The sequence below is a fragment of the Megascapheus bottae genome, chromosome 22, assembly GCF_031878675.1.
Source record: "Megascapheus bottae isolate mThoBot1 chromosome 22, mThoBot2.hap1, whole genome shotgun sequence".
In the NCBI taxonomy this organism is placed as follows: domain Eukaryota; kingdom Metazoa; phylum Chordata; class Mammalia; order Rodentia; family Geomyidae; genus Megascapheus; species Megascapheus bottae.
In genome coordinates this window covers 17062230-17079725 of record NC_143530.1, presented here as the reverse complement: position 1 = coordinate 17079725, position 17496 = coordinate 17062230, and the positions used below count along the sequence as shown (strand labels likewise).

Sequence of the window (17496 nt, the reverse complement as noted above, 5' to 3'; positions counted from 1 at the left end):
TATTTTCCTTTGCAAAGAAAAGCTTTGATGACAGCATACCTAACATGCTTCTTCATATCTTATACCTAATAAAAATCCAAACCTTAAACCTACTTGGAGAATAGGTACCTATGGATTACAGGTATACATTTCAGGATGTATAGTACAGAGATGGACCTATGATCCTAGCTACTCAGGAGGCTGAAATGTAGGAGCCTGGCTCCAAGCTGGACAAATCCAAGAGAATCTTTTCTCCACTGAGCAAAATTCTGGAGCTAGAGGTGTGGCTCAAGTGGTAGAGCATAAGCCTTGAGCTTGGGAAAGCTGAGGCCCAGTACTAGCACACAGACATACACAGAAAATACTGTAAATTCACTAACAATGGAACAAAATATTGAGTGTAAAGTCTTAAGGTGTATATCAAGCATGTGTAACGCTCTTGTTAGACGGATATTTCCAATCTCTTTATACACTCTTCAATTGTCTAATCATTTACTTCGGGTTCTATCTTATAGTTCAATTTGCCATATCAACTCCTACTTTTCTGATTGCCTGGAAACACTGATTCTAAGCTGCCTGAACTCATGTCTTATGAATTACAAGTTCTAGGATTCCAGATTAAGTTCTTTAATGTTTATAGCTTATGAATTTGAATTGACAGTGTCTCAGCTACCTTTCATTGTAGCTTCCTTTGACCTTCCAGTTTACCTTGGGCACACATTAGCAAGAACTTAGTCCTGTAGGCTACAACTAAGACTTCTGACAATCATTTATTTAGGAGTGACAAGTTAAAATCAGGTTTTATTTAATACGGTTGGGTTTTTTTTGTTGTTGTTTTCTTTTTCTTTTCTTTTTTTTGGCCAGTCCTGGGGCTTGAACTCAGGGCCTAAGCACTGTCCCTGGGTTTTCCTCAAGGCTAGCATTCTATCACTTGAGCCACAGCACCATTTCTGGCTTTTTTCTATGTATGTGGTACCAAGGAATCAAAGCCTGATTTTTGTGCATGCTGGGCAAGCACTCCATCACTAGGCCACACTCCTGGCCCTTCAGGTTTCCTTTTTTTTAAAAAGGGGAGAGGGACTAAAGACAGAGGGTTAGACAATTAACTATCTCCTCTCTGTTCAGATATGTACATTGTCCTCATTAATAGACTGAAGAAACAAAAGCTTTCAAACTCACATACAAAGTGTGGTTATCAGATACTTGTAATCCCAGCTATTCAGGAGACAAAGATGGGAAAATCATGGTTCTAGACTAGCCTTAACAAAGAAGCAGACTCTTACTGAAAAAGAGGGCTAGGTGCATGTCTGTAGAAAAAGTGTAGAGAACTTGCCTAGCTTGTACAAGACTGAGAGTACAAGCCCCAGTATCAACTAAATAAAAACTTTAGAAATTAAAAAGAAATTAATCCATTTGGTAACACCTTAGCTTGGGGGTGCTATGGCAAAATACAGACAGTGATTTACACAATCTAACTTTCTTGAGTCTAAGAAGACAAATATGTTGTTTGGGTGATTTGGCACCTTGTTTGTAGGTGACTGCCTTTTTCCTCAAAAAACCTCACCCTGAGGACCTCATTCTGCAGGAACTGAACTAAATCTAATTACTTGACAAAGGCCTCACTTCCAAATACATCACTTAATCATCTTCCTTTCTCTCAGTATACATCTCTTAACAGAAAAGTTTCTTGTCATCATTCTGATGGCCTGGCCCTTCTGAAAACCATCTCTGAGGATTAAGAAGTTTTGTTGCACTGGACAAACCATACTCACTCCCAGGGATAGGTATTCCTAGAGAGGATAACAGGGTGGACGTTGTCAATTCCCTATGGGAAATTTAGTGCTTGAGTGACAAGCGGGTAGCTCTGGTCCTTTGCCATAATGGGCTAGTGTTCAGTGATGCACTTCGTGAGTTGCTCAATGAATCCTTCCAATCTGTTCATTATTTTTCTTTTTTTTCTTGAGCAAATAAATAAAAAAAGTTTATGGAGCCCTCACCGAGGTGGAGGCAAAATAGAAAGAGCTTATGTCCTGTCTGGGTGCCGATGGCTCATATCTGTAATACCAGCTACTTGGGAGGCCAGGATTTGAAGATCAGGGTTGGAAACCAGTCAGGGCAGTGAGAGCCTTCTTTCCAATTAACCACCAAAAGACAAGAAGTGGAGCTGTGGCTCAAGTAGTAACACACCAACCCTGAATTGGAAAAGCTACGAGTAGCAGCCAGGCTCTGAGTCCTGAATTCAAGGAGCCAGTAACCAGCACCCCCCAACGAAAAAAAAAAAGAAAGAAAGAAAGAAAGAAAGAAAGAAAGAAAGAAAGAAAGAAAGAAAGAAAGAAAGAAAGAAAGAAAGAAAGAAAGAAAGAAAGAAAGAAAGAAAAAAAAAAGTTTATCTTCACTTTCCCCTCCCTTCCAGGACCAGAGTGGGCAAGACGCGAGTGCTTCATTGGCCCGAGGTCCCGAGGCCCCGCCTCCCGCCATAGTTTCATTTCAGAATCGCTGGACTTTGGGTAGGGTGATCCGACTTCAGGAAGCGGCAGCCAGGCTCGGGGACGTTGCGGGGAACTTGCAGGTGGAAGGTCGTGCGTGGCTGGGGACGGGGGGGGGGACGGACAGGGGAGGCCGCTCCGCGTGGGCCTTGGGTACGCGCGCGCGCGCGGGAAAGGCGGAGCGATCGGGCCCCGCCCTGTCCCCGGAACTTTGGCTGGTGATCCCGCCGAACCCTCGCGTCCCATTCTGGGTCTGTCTCCCCACCACATCTTCCCAGGTCCGGGCTGCAAGGTGCGTGAGACCGGGGATCGTCCTCCGGGCGCCGCAGAGGAGGGGTGAGGGGAGGGCCTTGTCCACGGGAGGAGGCGCTCGAGCGGCACGCCTAGGGGAAATACTCATCTGCCCCACAGCCAGGGCCTGGTTATGAGAAAGTTACTTGAATTCCGTGTGTGTGTGTGTGTGTGTGTGTGTGTGTGTGTGTGTGTGTGTGTGTGTGTGTGTGTGTGTGTGTGTGTGTGTGTGTGTGTTATGAGAAAGTTACTTGAATTCGGTGTGTGTGTGTGTGTGTGTGTGTGTGTGTGTGTGTGTATGTGTATCCACCATGGATCTGCACTTCCGCTTTTTGGGGGGTCGGGGTGGTGGTGGGAGTGATTGCTTGGACAGGATATCTGGTCTCACAGGGCTTTTCCTCTCAGGGCTGGCTTTGAACCGTGATCCTCAGCTCTCAAGCCTCCAAATTAGCTAACATGACTTTTGGCTGGTGCCCAGCCAATCCCTGTTTTCAGTTCTTAGCACACTGCTGTTTCAAGGGAAAAGAAAATCACTGAACAAACTTCCCATCCCTTACTCCTAGACCAAATGCCTGGGGTGGGATGGGTGGAGTGGGTGAGGGGGAAGTACTGAAAGAAGATGGAGCTGTCAACTCCTCCCCTGAGTCTGGTTGTCAGGTGCCCAATAGTGGAGGTGACCGGGACCCAACATCCACATCCCAGCTAGGCCCAACTTTCCCTACCTTCCTTTCCACCTTCCTTATATCGAAGGCGCTCCAAGTTGCTGCTCTACTTCAGGGAAATAGTCCTGGTCTAAAAAGACCAATAAAACTGCCTACTTCTGCCGAAACAGTTCTGATTCTAAGAATAAGTTCTCCTTAGGAACAGTGCCCCCTCCTCTGTGGTTGTCTTTCCAAATCTCTTTCCCCACAGTTCAAAGTTGGGACACAGGAAGACTAAACCATTCCTTCTGGTTGCCATGATTATATTGCCATCCTCCCGGTGGGGTCACCGCTGAGACTTTATTAACCTGATATCTTGCCATCTATGTAGGTTGGTGATCATGGTCAAGATCACGGTCAAGTGGAAGTCAAATTGGTAATCTCACTGAAATCCTCCATGGATCCCTCAGTTACTTGAGTGTTTCAACCCATGATAAGGCTAGAGTTTTGGTCCTGATTGTTTTTAAGCTCTTTAGAATTAGGGGTGAGTTTCAGACTTCATCACTGAGGCTTTGAGGCTTTTTGTTGTTGGTGGTGGTGGTGGTGGCGGCACTAGGGTTTGAATTCAAACCCTTGAGCTTCCTAAGTCAGTGTGTGTTTGGCATAGCCATGCCTCCAGCCCTGAATTATGCTGGCTATTTCCAGAGTTCTGCTTCCTCCTCAGATGCTCTTCTGGATTCAATTCACTTGTTAGGTTTCCTGCTAGCTAGGATAATAGGCATGTACCTCCACGGGTCCAATTCTTTATTAAGAAGGCATCTTGAAGCCAGTCCCGGTGGCTCACACCTGTCATCCTAGCCACCAGGAGGCTGGGATCTGAGGATCCTGGGTCAAAGCTAGCCTAGGCCAAAAAATCTGTGAGTCTCTTCACTTACCAGCAAAAAGCTGGAAGTGGAAGTATGGTTCAAGTGATAGAACTAAGGAATAGCAGCCAGGCCTTGAGTTCAAGGCCCCAGTCCCAACAACAGAAGAAGAATCTTGAGAACCATTTTTTTTCTACCAAGACTGACATCAAAAGACAATCAATCCCAATAATCTCAGCCTTCCCAATAGCCAGGAATGAGCTTGAGCCACGGTTGCCAGGCCTTCAATGAGTTCTTGCTTCAGCTTCAGCGAAGAACTCAGCCTTCTAATCTCAGCACTTGGCTCGAGAGAACATTCTATAAGGATGGAATGTTCTTTGTCTGGGCTGACATGTAATTATTAGCCACAGGTGGTTTTTAGGTAAATGAAATCAAGAGCAACAATGTGGATTTTAAAATTGTATTAAATTTTCAATGAGGTAAATTTAAGCAGCGCCACATGAAATGGTTCCTGTGTTAAACCATCAAGATATTTTTGCAGCCAGGTGCTGATGGCTTACTCCTGAAATCCTAGCTCCTCAGGAGGCTGAGATCTGAGGATCGCAGTTCAAAGCTAGCCCAGTCACTAAAGTCTGTGAGACTCTTATGTCCAATTAACCACCAGAAAATGTGCAGTGGCACTGTGGTTCAAGTGGTAGAGCGATAGCTTGAACTGAATAGCTCAGAGACAGTGCCCAGGCCCAGAGTTCAAGCCCCACGAGTGAAAAAAAAAGGATATTTATACATCATCTAAATTCCAATCTTTCTAGAGAGAAATCTTCAAGGTTTTTGGAGGCCATTACCCATAGACTCCAATACTGTGGAACATTCTTCCTGCTTCGCCTCAACCTCTAGAGATAATTTTGGAACTTATTAAGAAGTGCCATGGCCTCAGCTACTAACATGAAGAAGATGAGAGACATAGCCACCTGCCCCATCTGTATGAACCTGATGACTCATCCAGTAAGCATCAAATGTGGACATAACTTCTGCCAGTCGTGCATAGTGGATTTCTTTAACAGGGTACAGCTACATCCAGCACCGTCAATGTTGTACTGCCCTCTCTGTCGAGGCCTATTTGATAAAAACAGTTTCCGGCCCAACAAAGAGCTAGAGAATATGATTGAAGTCATCAAGGAGATGGAAGAGATGGACGGGGAGATGCTGTGTGAGGATCATGGAGAGAAACTCCACCTTTTTTGTGAAGATGAAGGCCAGCTCATCTGCTGGCGCTGTGAGCGGTCACAACACCAAGGCCATGCCACCGCTCTTGTGGAAGAAGTATACCTGGGCTACAAGGTGAGTGTGAAGTTCTGGGACTTTGTCAGGTACCTGTTCTCAGTGCTGCTCACAAGACCAGGGAGTAGCCCTTAAGCCAAAGATTAGGAACAAATTAGTTCCACTGTGTCCTTGCATCATAATGCTCAGTATTACCACAGGCTCAGAAATAACAGATCCAGCTCATCATGAACATGTCTGAAACCAGGAGTGCAAATAAAACCTTTGTTTAAATTGTTTCCCTCATATATTTGTGACAACAGGCCGATTAATACAGAAGAATTCCTCCTGAGAGGGGAAAAGGGTTTCAAACAAGATTCCAGGAGAGTCAAATTGTACTAGTCAGGTTTTTGTTCTTGTGGCTAATTGCCTCAGAGAAATCAAGTGAGGACAAGTTTATTTAATTGATTGGCTTATTTGCTTATTTATATTTATTTATTTATTTTTGTGCTGAAACTGTGGCTTTAGCTTAGAGCCTTGGGTCTTTATGGTGTTCTCCCACTTGATCTCTACAGCTTCACTTCTGGCTGTGTGTATGGTTAATTGAAAATAAAGAGTCTCAGACTTTCCTGTGTGGGCTGGCTTTGAACTGCAATCCTCAGATCTCAGCCTCTTGAATAACTAGAATTACAGGCATGCCATTGGCACTTAGGCAAAAACAGGCTGATTTTACTTCTTAGTTCCAGAGGTTTCAGTTGTAAGAGTGACTTGTTTGGGACCTGAAGTGTGGCAGGGTTTCATGACAGCAGAAGCGTGTGATCATGAAGGAGGCTGCTCACTTTATGGCAGCCTAGAGTAATGAGAGAGGTGTCCCCAAAGACATGCCCATGCACTTCTTTCACCTAGGTCCCTTCTCCTAAGTTTTTTTCACCTCCAAATAGTCCCTTAAATTCTGAACCAATTAATGAATACATTTTGGGGCCAGAGCTACTATGATCCAGTCTGTTCTTCAGTACTATACCTGTGAACATTGTATTGAGAACCAAGCATTCAACATAGCTTTCAGCAGACATTTTATATCTGAAATATACCAAAGATTTGGAAATTAAAGGTTATAGAGGGTAAAATGGAAGAAGACGCTTTGGGAAAGTCATAGGTTTCTTTTTTGTTACTAGTTCACAGTCTTGGAGCTCATCTCACAGAAACACCATTATTCAAGAAACAAATGTTGAGGAAGAAAGGCTTTATTTAGTAGTCAAATAATGGAGCTTTCCAACTTCAGTGGAGTCGAAGGGTTACAGATACAGAATAAGAATAATCGGGGGGACAGATTGATTAATACAAGGGATGAATATTCATGGCTTTTCTCGAAAGAGGCAGAGATTTTCCAGGACCTCAGCTGTCACTTCTTTTCACATCTTTTGCCATGTGATGTTTCTAGTAATGGTGGCAGTCATGAAAAGGGAAGTGGTCTGTATCCCTGTGTTGCAGTTCAGGACAAGGTATTTCTAGCAATCTGCATGTCAACAGGCACAGATAAGTGGGATCTGACCCAAAGGTTACTAAGGCACCAAGTGACATGCACATAATATGAAGACAGATATGTTAACTATTCTCATCTTGTCCAAGGCCACCTGTTAGATCTCTTTAGGCCCAAGTGAAGGTAGAGGCCTTTGGACCCCTGAGAAGTCTATGCAACTATTATCATATCCCCCATTTGCTACTGGGAAATGGTAGCAAAGGGTATCAGGAAAGTAATAAAGTTCTACCTAGCTGTGTGACCTCCAACATTAAGGAGGTCATGAACAAATTAACATTTTAAGTCAACTACTAAAAGCAAGGGAAGCTAAAGAGTTTATTGGTTTTCTGGAGAGCTTTACAGGCAGGGGCCCTTTGTAGTGACAAATTGGAGAGAGCAGAGCCCTGCTGCGTTGTTCTCATTGCCCTGCTTCATGTGAAGGAGATGCACTCAGTATGGGGATTCTTGTTCCGTCTTCCCTAAAGAAGACATTGTTTGATATAAAGGTTCCAGTTCTTTCCATAAGGATCTTTCTGTGCTGATCACCCCTCAGCACATTCAGCTCTTTCTTTGGTCCCATCACTAATGGGGGTGTTCCAGTTTGTAGTGCTTTTCCACAAAATGATAACAAAAGGAACAGCACAGGGCAATTGTTATAAACCTCAAAACCAGACTTCATAGCTTCAGTCTAATGCCGAGCACTTATTAGTATTGGGTCAAGTTACTTAAAGTGTTCATGTCTTGCTCCATCCACTGTAAACAGGGATAATAGTCTTTTGCCTTCCTAACACAAATACCTTTAAGGATATTACAATGTATAAAGCACTTGACATATAGAAAGGACATCCTAGTCTTTTGCTAAGTCATTTTACACAGTGCCCTTTACTGAGAAATTAATGAGCATACTTGTGTTTGTACATGACAGGAACCAGTTCTTTTACCTTTGACCACAATGAGAAATTTGGCGAAGCTTCAAATAACTCACTTAAGGATATAAGAAATAATTTTGGAAAATATCATAGAAGTTTAATGAGAATATTAAGTCCCTTCTAATTGGTTTCTTAATACCACTCTTCAAAACTTGTGAGAAGTCTACTTCACGAATTCTTATAAATTCAGCTGGCATACTCACCTTTCATTCCTAACTCTTACAAAGTCCCCTGTTAACAACCCCCCCCACAAACACACCCGATAGTATGTTTGGATCAACATATTGTTTCATAAAATCTGCCTTTTAGTGGTATCATATTCTAAGCATGCTTTTCCTGGTAAGTCATAGATAGGACTCGGGCACTGAGTCAGCAGATGAAACTGGATCATAGCTTCTCTACCTACTATTTATAGCTCTTTGGAAATATTGTTCAGCCTCTCTCTACGTCTTACTTTAAACATCACAGAAATGATATCACATATCATACCACCTGCACAGATGATCTGTGGCCCTCAGGATACTTCTTGGGAAATGTGTTAAGAACTCCTATGATTTTAATATATTTTGGTCTGTAGGGATTACTATTAGGTAGATAACAAAAAGTTTAATTGCTTGAACTTTACCCAATGTTTTCTTTCAGGAAAAGCTCCAGAAAGCTATGATTAACTTAAGTCAACTTCAGGAGGAATGTGTGAATCACATGACATTCATGACAATGCAGATAAATGACTGGAAGGTAATGAGCTTGTGCATCTCAAGATACCTTCTCTTGTGGAGTTTAGGCATAGAAGATGATTGGGGCAAAGCACATTGACGGTTGACTGTCACCACAGCACTCCAGACAATAGATGAAACCTAAAGAAAAAAGCACTGCTGTGATGGTTTAAGTATGTCTGTGAAATTTCCCTTCCAATCTCTTCAATCTCCCAACAGTAATGGCTGGGATTCTTTGATCTCATTTAAGAAAAGTGGAACTGGTATGTAGAATCCCCTGGTACTAGCCATACTAGATTTCACATATCAGCCTGATTAACTCACATCATACTTAATTGGTTACTTCATCATGGTGCAGAGTTTGGCTCTCAACCTTCCAGGGTCAATAACTAACCTTTTGAGAACATTGGGAGCAAAGATTACTCCAAGCTAACCTATAAGAGGACATAGAAGAAAATCTGTTTGATTTATACAGAGCGTGGTAGCTATTGCACAAATGTACATACGGTATGAATCAGACAATTTCCATTTTTGAATGCCACATTGTTCAAGATACACCTTCACTGGAAATGAATGCCATCTATTAACTTGCAGTCAGATTCCTCATTTTATCTTTCAAGGGATCCTATCTAACCTTACCTCTTTTATATGTAGATAACTATACTTGAGTTGGAAAAGGAAGCTCCTTCTTCCTTCAGTTCTAGATTTGGGGCCCTGGGAAGATGGAAAGTCCATCCTATACTACCTAGATCTGTATTTGTCTCCTCTTAAAACATTGACTTTTACTAAAGTCAATGATTGTACTTTAACAAAATCATGGTCAATAAAATACTGCATAATTTGGGTCATTCTTTCTTAAGGTTGAATAGCCATTCTATGGGTTACATTTTGTTTATGTATTCAAATAGATATTTGATTCTTCTTTACTTTTCATCTATACTTTTGTGACTTTAGAAAGAGATAAACATAAAGAGACAAAAAATCAGGTCTGACTTCAAGAATCTGCAGAGCTTTCTGCATGAGGAGGAGAAATCTTATATCTGGAAGCTGGAGAAAGAAGAAGAACAGATGCTTGAGAGGATGAAGAACAGTGAGGCTAGACTGGAGCAGAAGAGCAATGAACTCAAGAGCCATATCCTGGAACTGGAGGCAAAATGTCAAGGCTCAGTCCAGAATTTGCTTCAGGTGAGGCTGTGGGACTGAAGAAGGCCAAGGTGTGTGTCACTGGCTTGGTAAGAGAATGGTAAGGTAGCATGGAAGGGTTGTCAAGGCCTGCCTCCACCAAATGGCCCATTATTCTGGGGAGGGAAGGTAATGTTCTTTCAGGTGCTGCATTAGTATCATCAAGATGGCCTCCACTAGATGACAAAAAATCTTTCTGTTCATTATGCAGATGTACAGAGGCCAATGGAACCCTGGGGCTAACTCCAGCCCCTGTTTTCCCCTTGCTCCATATAGTCAAATTTCTTATTAAAGACTCATTTCTAAAGTACTGTTCCAGGTGACAAATGGTGACAGTATGGTAGCCGACTTGAAGCTTGACCTGTTCCCTTATTCACTTGTAGAAGTCATGTTTCATGCAGCTGCATGATGAGTGTCTCTTATTCAGATGAATAGCTGAGACCCATAATCCAGGCTCCACAAAAGGCCCTGGTGGTGACTCTCCAGGACTGAGAACAGAGCATGTGTGTTCTGTCTGCTGCTTGACCTCAGGGTCCCAGCTTCCCAGGCTGTGGTTAAATTGACCTGCAAAGGGCCTGTGTGATAAGTGATCTGTAACTGGGCTCACTGGAAGGCAGTTTTGCCACAGGAAGGATGAGAAAGTTCTCGGCCTTCTCCTTAGAAAGCACATAGGCTGCTGTCATTGTGGACATTACAGTTCCCGCTGGGCCTCCCCAAGATGGTTACAGACTCTGACTAAGTCTTCCCAGAGGCTGGGGTGGGAATCACTCCATCTGAGTGTCCATCCGTATTTATGGCAGGGTAGCTCTCTCTCCTTCCTTTAGAGGAATGCTTGTAGAAAACAGCCCATGAATGTTTGATGTTAGCATGCTCACCTTTTGTTTTTCTTTTTGTTTTTCCATAACAGGGTGTGAAAGATACTTTGGTCAGGTAAGCCCTGAAAGACTGTGGGAAGAAGGCAGCGTGGAAGACAGAGGGATCTGAAGGGAATATAACACTAAGGTAATCTGTGCCCTCTGCTGCTTCTAGGAGTTCGGCTGTGAAGCTGGAAAACCCTGAGAACTTTTCATTGGAGATCCGTACTACATGCAATGTCTCTGAGCTTTACTTTGATGTGAAGAAAACATTAAAGCGCTATCAAGGTATAGCAGTCCCTAAATGCTGTGGATGGGAGGTTTTAAAGTAAGAATCAGCGTCACAGTCTGTCCTGGACAGGCTGTCAACTAGAGCATGTGCACTTACCTTCAGTGCACAGTCACACTTCCCCTTTGTGCTGTGTTCCCATACTTAGTATATTATGATAGTGGTTATGTCTGCCGATCCTTCTAGATCCTGGGCTTCTAGGATTACCATGACACTCTAGGCAGTGCTAGTCAGTGAGATTCCCCATCTGAAAGATGAGTGCCTTAATGGTCTGTAGCACAGTGATTGTCATCTGGTTAGGGCCACATCCTGCTATTAGACCTGATTAGACTTACTATGAATATCTTAAATTCTTAGATCTATGAAAACAAACCATGTAACTTATTATGAGATATGTTTTAAATAATGTTAGGATCTTAACTGAGGAAAAGTGCTTTTACTGCCTAAGCGGGAAGTTTCCTGGTTTGTTATGTTAATCAGTGCTCGGGCCTTTTGTGCAATTTATCTATAATTATAAAATCAAAATACTCTGATGGGCTGATTGTGAACTATGATCCTCCACTTCTCAATCTCCTGAGTAGCTAAGATTACAGGAATGAGTTACTGACACTCATCTTTAGATATATATGAGACATATATTAGTTCTGATTAAGAAAACCTCAATCATGTTTGTATTTTATCAGTGAGTTATATTAATAATTGACTTTATATTTTAAAAGTTGGATATATACAAAATTTATAGGTTGCATAGTTCTATGTACTATACCTTATATTTTATACATACAATTATGTGTTAGAATAGATAATAAACTGGCTTTTAAAATAAAACTATTAAAATGTACACATATAAAATACAATACTTGGGGCCAGGAGTTTGGCCTAGTGGTCGAGTACGTGCTTAGCGTGCACTAAGACCTGGGTTCAATTCCTTGGTACCAGATACGTAGTAAAAAGCCGGAAGTGGTGCAGTGGCTCAAGTGGTAGAGCACTAGCCATAAGGAAAGTCCAGAGACAGTGCTCAAGCCCTGAGTTCAGGCCCCAGGAATGGCAAAAAAAAAAATTACAGTACTTTGGGCTGGGAGTGTGGTCTAGTGGTAGAATGTCTTCCTAGCATGCACAAACCCCTGGATTTGATTCCCCTATACCACATACACAGAAAAGGCCAGAAGCATTGCTGTGGTTCAAGTGGTAGAGCACAAGCCTTGAACAAGCCTAAGGACAGTGCCCAGGCCATATATATATATGTGTGTGTGTATAAAATATTATATAATATATAATTACACAATTATATATAATATATATTATATTATCTATAATATATAATACTATATTGTACTATAATAATGTAATATATAATATGTACATTACTTTGTATTATATGTGTGTAATGCTTGGTATTATAAATCTGAAATGTGATTATGCATATAAAGTATATGTACATATGTACTATCTAAAGTTTGTAACTTTAGGTACTTACATGCTAATTCTTACTGCTATTGTCTATAATAGATATAATTTTCACTTGATACTTATCTAACATAGCTAGTTAGAAGCCAGGTTTGGATTTGAATATAGGCTATTTTATTTAAAATAAATTGTTGTTGGGTGTGGTGGTACACTCCTAAGTGCCAAAATGAGATAGGAGGTTCATAAGTTCAAGACAAATGTAGGCTATGTAGCAAGACAGTTAAAAAAAAATAGCAAATGCTTAAACAAAATTAGGTTTCGAGCCTCAGAAAACATATTTTTTTTTTTTTTGCCAGTCCTGGCTTAAACTCAGGGCCTGAGCACGGGCCGTGGTCTATCTCAAGGCTAGAGCTCTACCACTGGAGCCATAGTACCATTTTTCGGCCTTTTCTATATATGTGGTATCCAGGAATCGAACCCTGGTCTTGGTGCATGCTACACAAGCACTCTACCACTAGGCCAAACTCCCTACCCCCAAAAACATTTTTTGATATGTTGATTTTTGATGATGGTTGTTTTGTAGTCAGTGTGACTCTGGATCCAAGCACTGCACATCCTGACCTGTTTCTCTCTGATGATCGGCGGCAAGTGACTCGGGGATGCTCCAGGGAGAATCTTGAAGTTTCACCCAGAAGATTTACTGCCTTCCCCTGTGTCCTGGGCTGTGAGGGCTTTACTTCAGGAAGACACTACTTTGAAGTGGATGTTGGAGAAGGAACTGGTTGGGATTTGGGGGTTTGTTTGGAAAATGTACGGAGGGGCATTGACATGAGGCAGGAGCCTGAGTTTGGATTCTGGACCATTAGATTGTGTAAACGGATTGTAGTAGCACTTACCTCTCCCCCTACTCCTCTTCACCTGAGTGAGCAGCCTCTGGTTGTGGGTATATATGTAGACTATGAGACCGGTGTTGTGTCCTTTTACAACATGACTGCTGGCTCTCATATGTTTACCTTCCCTAGAACTTCCTTCTCTGCTACTCTCCTACCCTATTTCCAGGTTTATCAGCATTCTCCTTTGTTCTTGCCTCCCCCTGATGAGTAAGAAAAGAAACAACATATTCTTGGTTCACCAGCAAGGAAACTATATAAACTATATAAATCCCATAAAGGGGAAATTTTGTCTATTTTCTCCACTGCTGCTACTCCATTTCCTAGAACAGTGTTGGGCTTTTAGTTGTTATTTAATAAGTGTTTTCTGAATTAATGAATATAAAGACAAATGGTTAAACTCAGTGAAGGGAAACCCAAGATATAGTGATTGTTAAATCACTAGTGATCTATATACTCCACATCATTCTTCAGAGTGTTTTAGGGCTTTGGTTTTCAATTTGTAGTTGCTTTCTGTTTGTTCTTTGACAGTGTCAAAATCATTTTGGCTCCAGGAACCAAGGACCAAGCCCTTGTTCTTTGTTCAGCATATCTGCTTTTCTTTATTGGGCTCCCCCCCTCCCGAAGATTGATGAGCTCACTCAGATAACCAGCAGGGCAGAGTGAAAGTGAGGGAGAATTAACACCCTAGAATACCCTCAGCCAAAGAGGGACTATTGTGAGTAGATAAAGGCTCCCGCTTATTGGCCTTCAGAATAGTCCTGAGAACTGAGAGCATAGCTCCTTAAGAGTCCTATCCAGTGGGATGCTTGCAGCCCCAGGTGCTCATAGTAACTATTGAAAGTGCGTATAGCTCTGGCTGTGCCACCATCTCTGCCTTAGTCTTCCTATTCTGGTGCCTCTGGTGCTGAGGTCACATCTTAATAAACTGTTTAACCATGTTCGTGTTTTAGTCAGCTTTTCAGAGACAGCATTAGTGTTACTTCCTCCTCTTGTTATCTTTCAGTGTGTAAATACAGAAATAGATACAGCTTTCCGATTGTTAATATACTTATTGTGGAGTCCTGTAAAGTATATTCCTGTACTAAAGAGCACATAATCTTAATTTAAAATCATCTACCTCATGTATGTTAGATTTTTGGCACTTTATTCTCAGTGTGAATTTTCCTGAAGTACTTTCTTTCTTTCTTTTTTTTTTTTTTTTTTTTTTTTTTTTGCCAGCCCTGGGCTTGAGCTCTGGGCCTGAGCACTGTCCTTGGACTTTCTCAAGGCTACAGCTCTACCACTTGAGCCTCAGCACCACTTCCGGCTTTTTTGGATGTATGTGGTACCAAGGAATCGAACCCCGGTCTTCATGCATGCTAGGCAAGCACTTTAACCACTAGGCCAAACTCCCAGCCCCTGAAGTACTTTCTTAATGCGTGATTTTATGTCATTGTGGCATTGCTAAAGCACTTGCATATATGCTCTTTTTAAAAAAATTATAACTAATGTCCAGATTGACTTCATTATTTTGTCTCTTATTTTGTCTCAGGTTGGTTTTGAAAGAAAATTCCTGACTTGTACAATATTTTTAATTTACAACTCCTTGAAGATATACGATATTAAATATCTTTTGTGTGTGCTTGTCATCTTTGTATTTACTTAGTTACAGATAGTTGGACTATTGTAAAATTAGATTGCTAATTTTCTTTTCTTATTCATATATTTTGGATAACAGTTCTTTGTCAGATGACTTTAGCAAACATTTTCTCAGTTTGTATCTGCGGTCAGCATTTCTTTGAAAAATTGCATGGGTGAGAAAATATACCCTCTTTTATCACAAATTTAAAGCTACAGAAAAGTAATCTCAAGTTTTGAAATTTTGAATTCACTAGTATTTGCTGTTTTTAACAAGGTTTCTATAGCAACTGTCTGGTGACTCAGACTTTCATTTTTTACAAAAATATTTTTTAATTTTATATTTTTTTGTGTGATAAAGTTCCCATACCTTAAGTACTATTTTCTCTTGGCCATCTCTTTTTTTGTGCAAGAAGTCAACCCATATTATAGCTGGTGAAATTCCCTGCTAAATTTTTTTGTTGAATATTTGGCATTATTCCAGACAAGGAAATAGCACTATTTAGTGATTTGGGAAGGAAAATCCTTATCAGACTCATCACAAATGAAAAGAAAATGGCTTCTTAATATTGTTCACTTTAACATCTTAAAAGTTTTCTTCACAATAAACAATTTTGGTGTTTTATCCACAGCACATTGCAGTTGTCTATCTTTAACATGTGACATTCTTTCAGTTGTTTTTGTTTCCTTATTGTTTTGGTCATCACTTTGCAAATCCATTCAGTTTTGTATCCATGGTAAATTTTCTTGAAAAATAAATCAGTGAAGGATATAGTTTAATGGAAAAGCATTTGCTTAGACTAGGCAAGAACCCTGGGTTTGCACTGACAGAATGCAAAAACCAACTAAAATTTAAAAACTCCCATACTTTTATCATTATATTAATTTCATTATCAAATACCAAACACCAGGTAAGACTCAGAGAATTTAAACAGTATTGTAATTTGACTTCTAACTTACAAAATAACCACTAACTCCTAATGTCTGCCTAAAATGGATACATTATCCAGGCACTAGTAACTCATATCTGAAATCTTGGCTACTTGGGAGGCTAAGATCTGAGGGTCACTATTCAAACCCAGCCTCAGCAGGAAAGTCTATGAGACACTTATTGCCAATGCACTAAAAGCTGGAAATAAAGCTTTGGCTCAAGTGACAGAACACTAACCTTGAGCAATAAAAGCATAGGAACAGTGTCCAGGAGCCTCTGGACTGAAACTATATATATGCATATATATATTATATATCCACCAGAAAGGTAGTATGATAAAGTCTAAATGTTCTAACTAGGAAACTAATGCTATCTTTGTGAAGAAGGAAGCCCTCCAATATGTTGCTCTGGAAATCAGAGGTCTTTCCAGTCCTGCCTTAGGAAATAACATTGTAAATGAAGGTGGAGGAGGTTGTCCTCAGACTTCAAAGCTGCTTGTCTTCTATCTTAGCCTTGTACCTGCCTTCCTCACTTGTGTCTAACACACAAGCTTTGTAAGGATTGAATTTTACTTTCCATCTTGCTGCTACTCGTGATCATCTGCTTTTAGTGTACTGAGAATTCTGTCTCCACAAAATAATAGGGTAAAAGTCAAATAGCTTTCTTGGGAACAACCAGGTCTATGCTTATTTTCTGATTACACATATCAGGTGGTTAGGAATGGACAAGGGACACCAATTCTCCGACTTCTGTTTCCATAAGTATAATTTTTTGAGCAACAATCCAATCGACAGACATTCAGGCATCAAGTCCCATAATACAAGTAACCTTTCTGTATAACATCATAGGAAAAGCACTTCTATATACAGACCCTTTGTTCATGAGGAATTCTTTGGCCCTTTGTGGGATCAACAGTACCATCACATCTTTGGCCTTTCATTACTCTATAAAACCTGATTTTAGACATAGAGTATTTGCTGTTAAGTAGGACTCATCCTAGATCAGTAGTTTTTGACCCTTGCATCACATTCTGGTCACCTAGGGAGCTTTAAAATAACTTACATCCAGCCTACTCCAGACATCATGGTCATAAGTTTATTTCAAAGCTTGATGGCTCAGTGGCTTTCACACCTGAAAATAGGATTATTTAGATGTGCTCAGGGAGGATCTAAGGCAAAGGATCTTTTCTAAGATTGCAGCCCCAGGTCAGACACAGCAAAGGATTCCAGAAGACACTGCCCCGGGTCTAGGCACAGCAAATGCTCTCCCTGATCTGAAGCTCATGAGTTGTCAGAACACTGTTCCTATGCTTTTATTACTCGAGGTTAGTGTTCTGTCACTTGAGCCACCCTGGCGCGGGCTTTGGGTCGGTGGGTATCAGCGCTCCCAGTGCACTGAGCTCACTCCACCAAGCGGCTTGATTTCTGGCGCTTCTGATTGGCCAGCTCCTTTGGCTCAGACCTGCCTCCTTCCTCCCCATAGGCCACTTTGAAAAATCTGAGATCCTGAGGGGAGCGCTGGGGTGTATGGGGGAGGATGGGGGGTCGGGGTGGTCGCTGCAGTCACCTTTTCTAGTTCTAACGGCCAGAGTGGACATTTCTAGGTGCTGGAGATGGGGACCCCAGTGGAGAGGTCTGAGGAA

At 41.4% G+C, this 17496-nt stretch overlaps 1 protein-coding gene across 1 annotated transcript; it reads left to right on the top strand.

Annotated features, from left to right (window-relative positions):
* Positions 1–2512: 2512 nt before the first annotated feature.
* Positions 2513–14491, top strand: LOC150048307 (E3 ubiquitin-protein ligase TRIM38-like). Its single transcript, XM_090356269.1, has 7 exons — positions 2513–2757; positions 5070–5598; positions 8608–8703; positions 9636–9866; positions 10771–10793; positions 10893–11005; positions 12997–14491. The coding sequence occupies exons 2-7, from the start codon at positions 5185–5187 to the stop codon at positions 13515–13517; spliced, it is 1398 nt and encodes a 465-aa protein (XP_090212395.1). The 5' UTR covers positions 2513–2757; positions 5070–5184; the 3' UTR covers positions 13518–14491.
* Positions 14492–17496: the final 3005 nt, after the last annotated feature.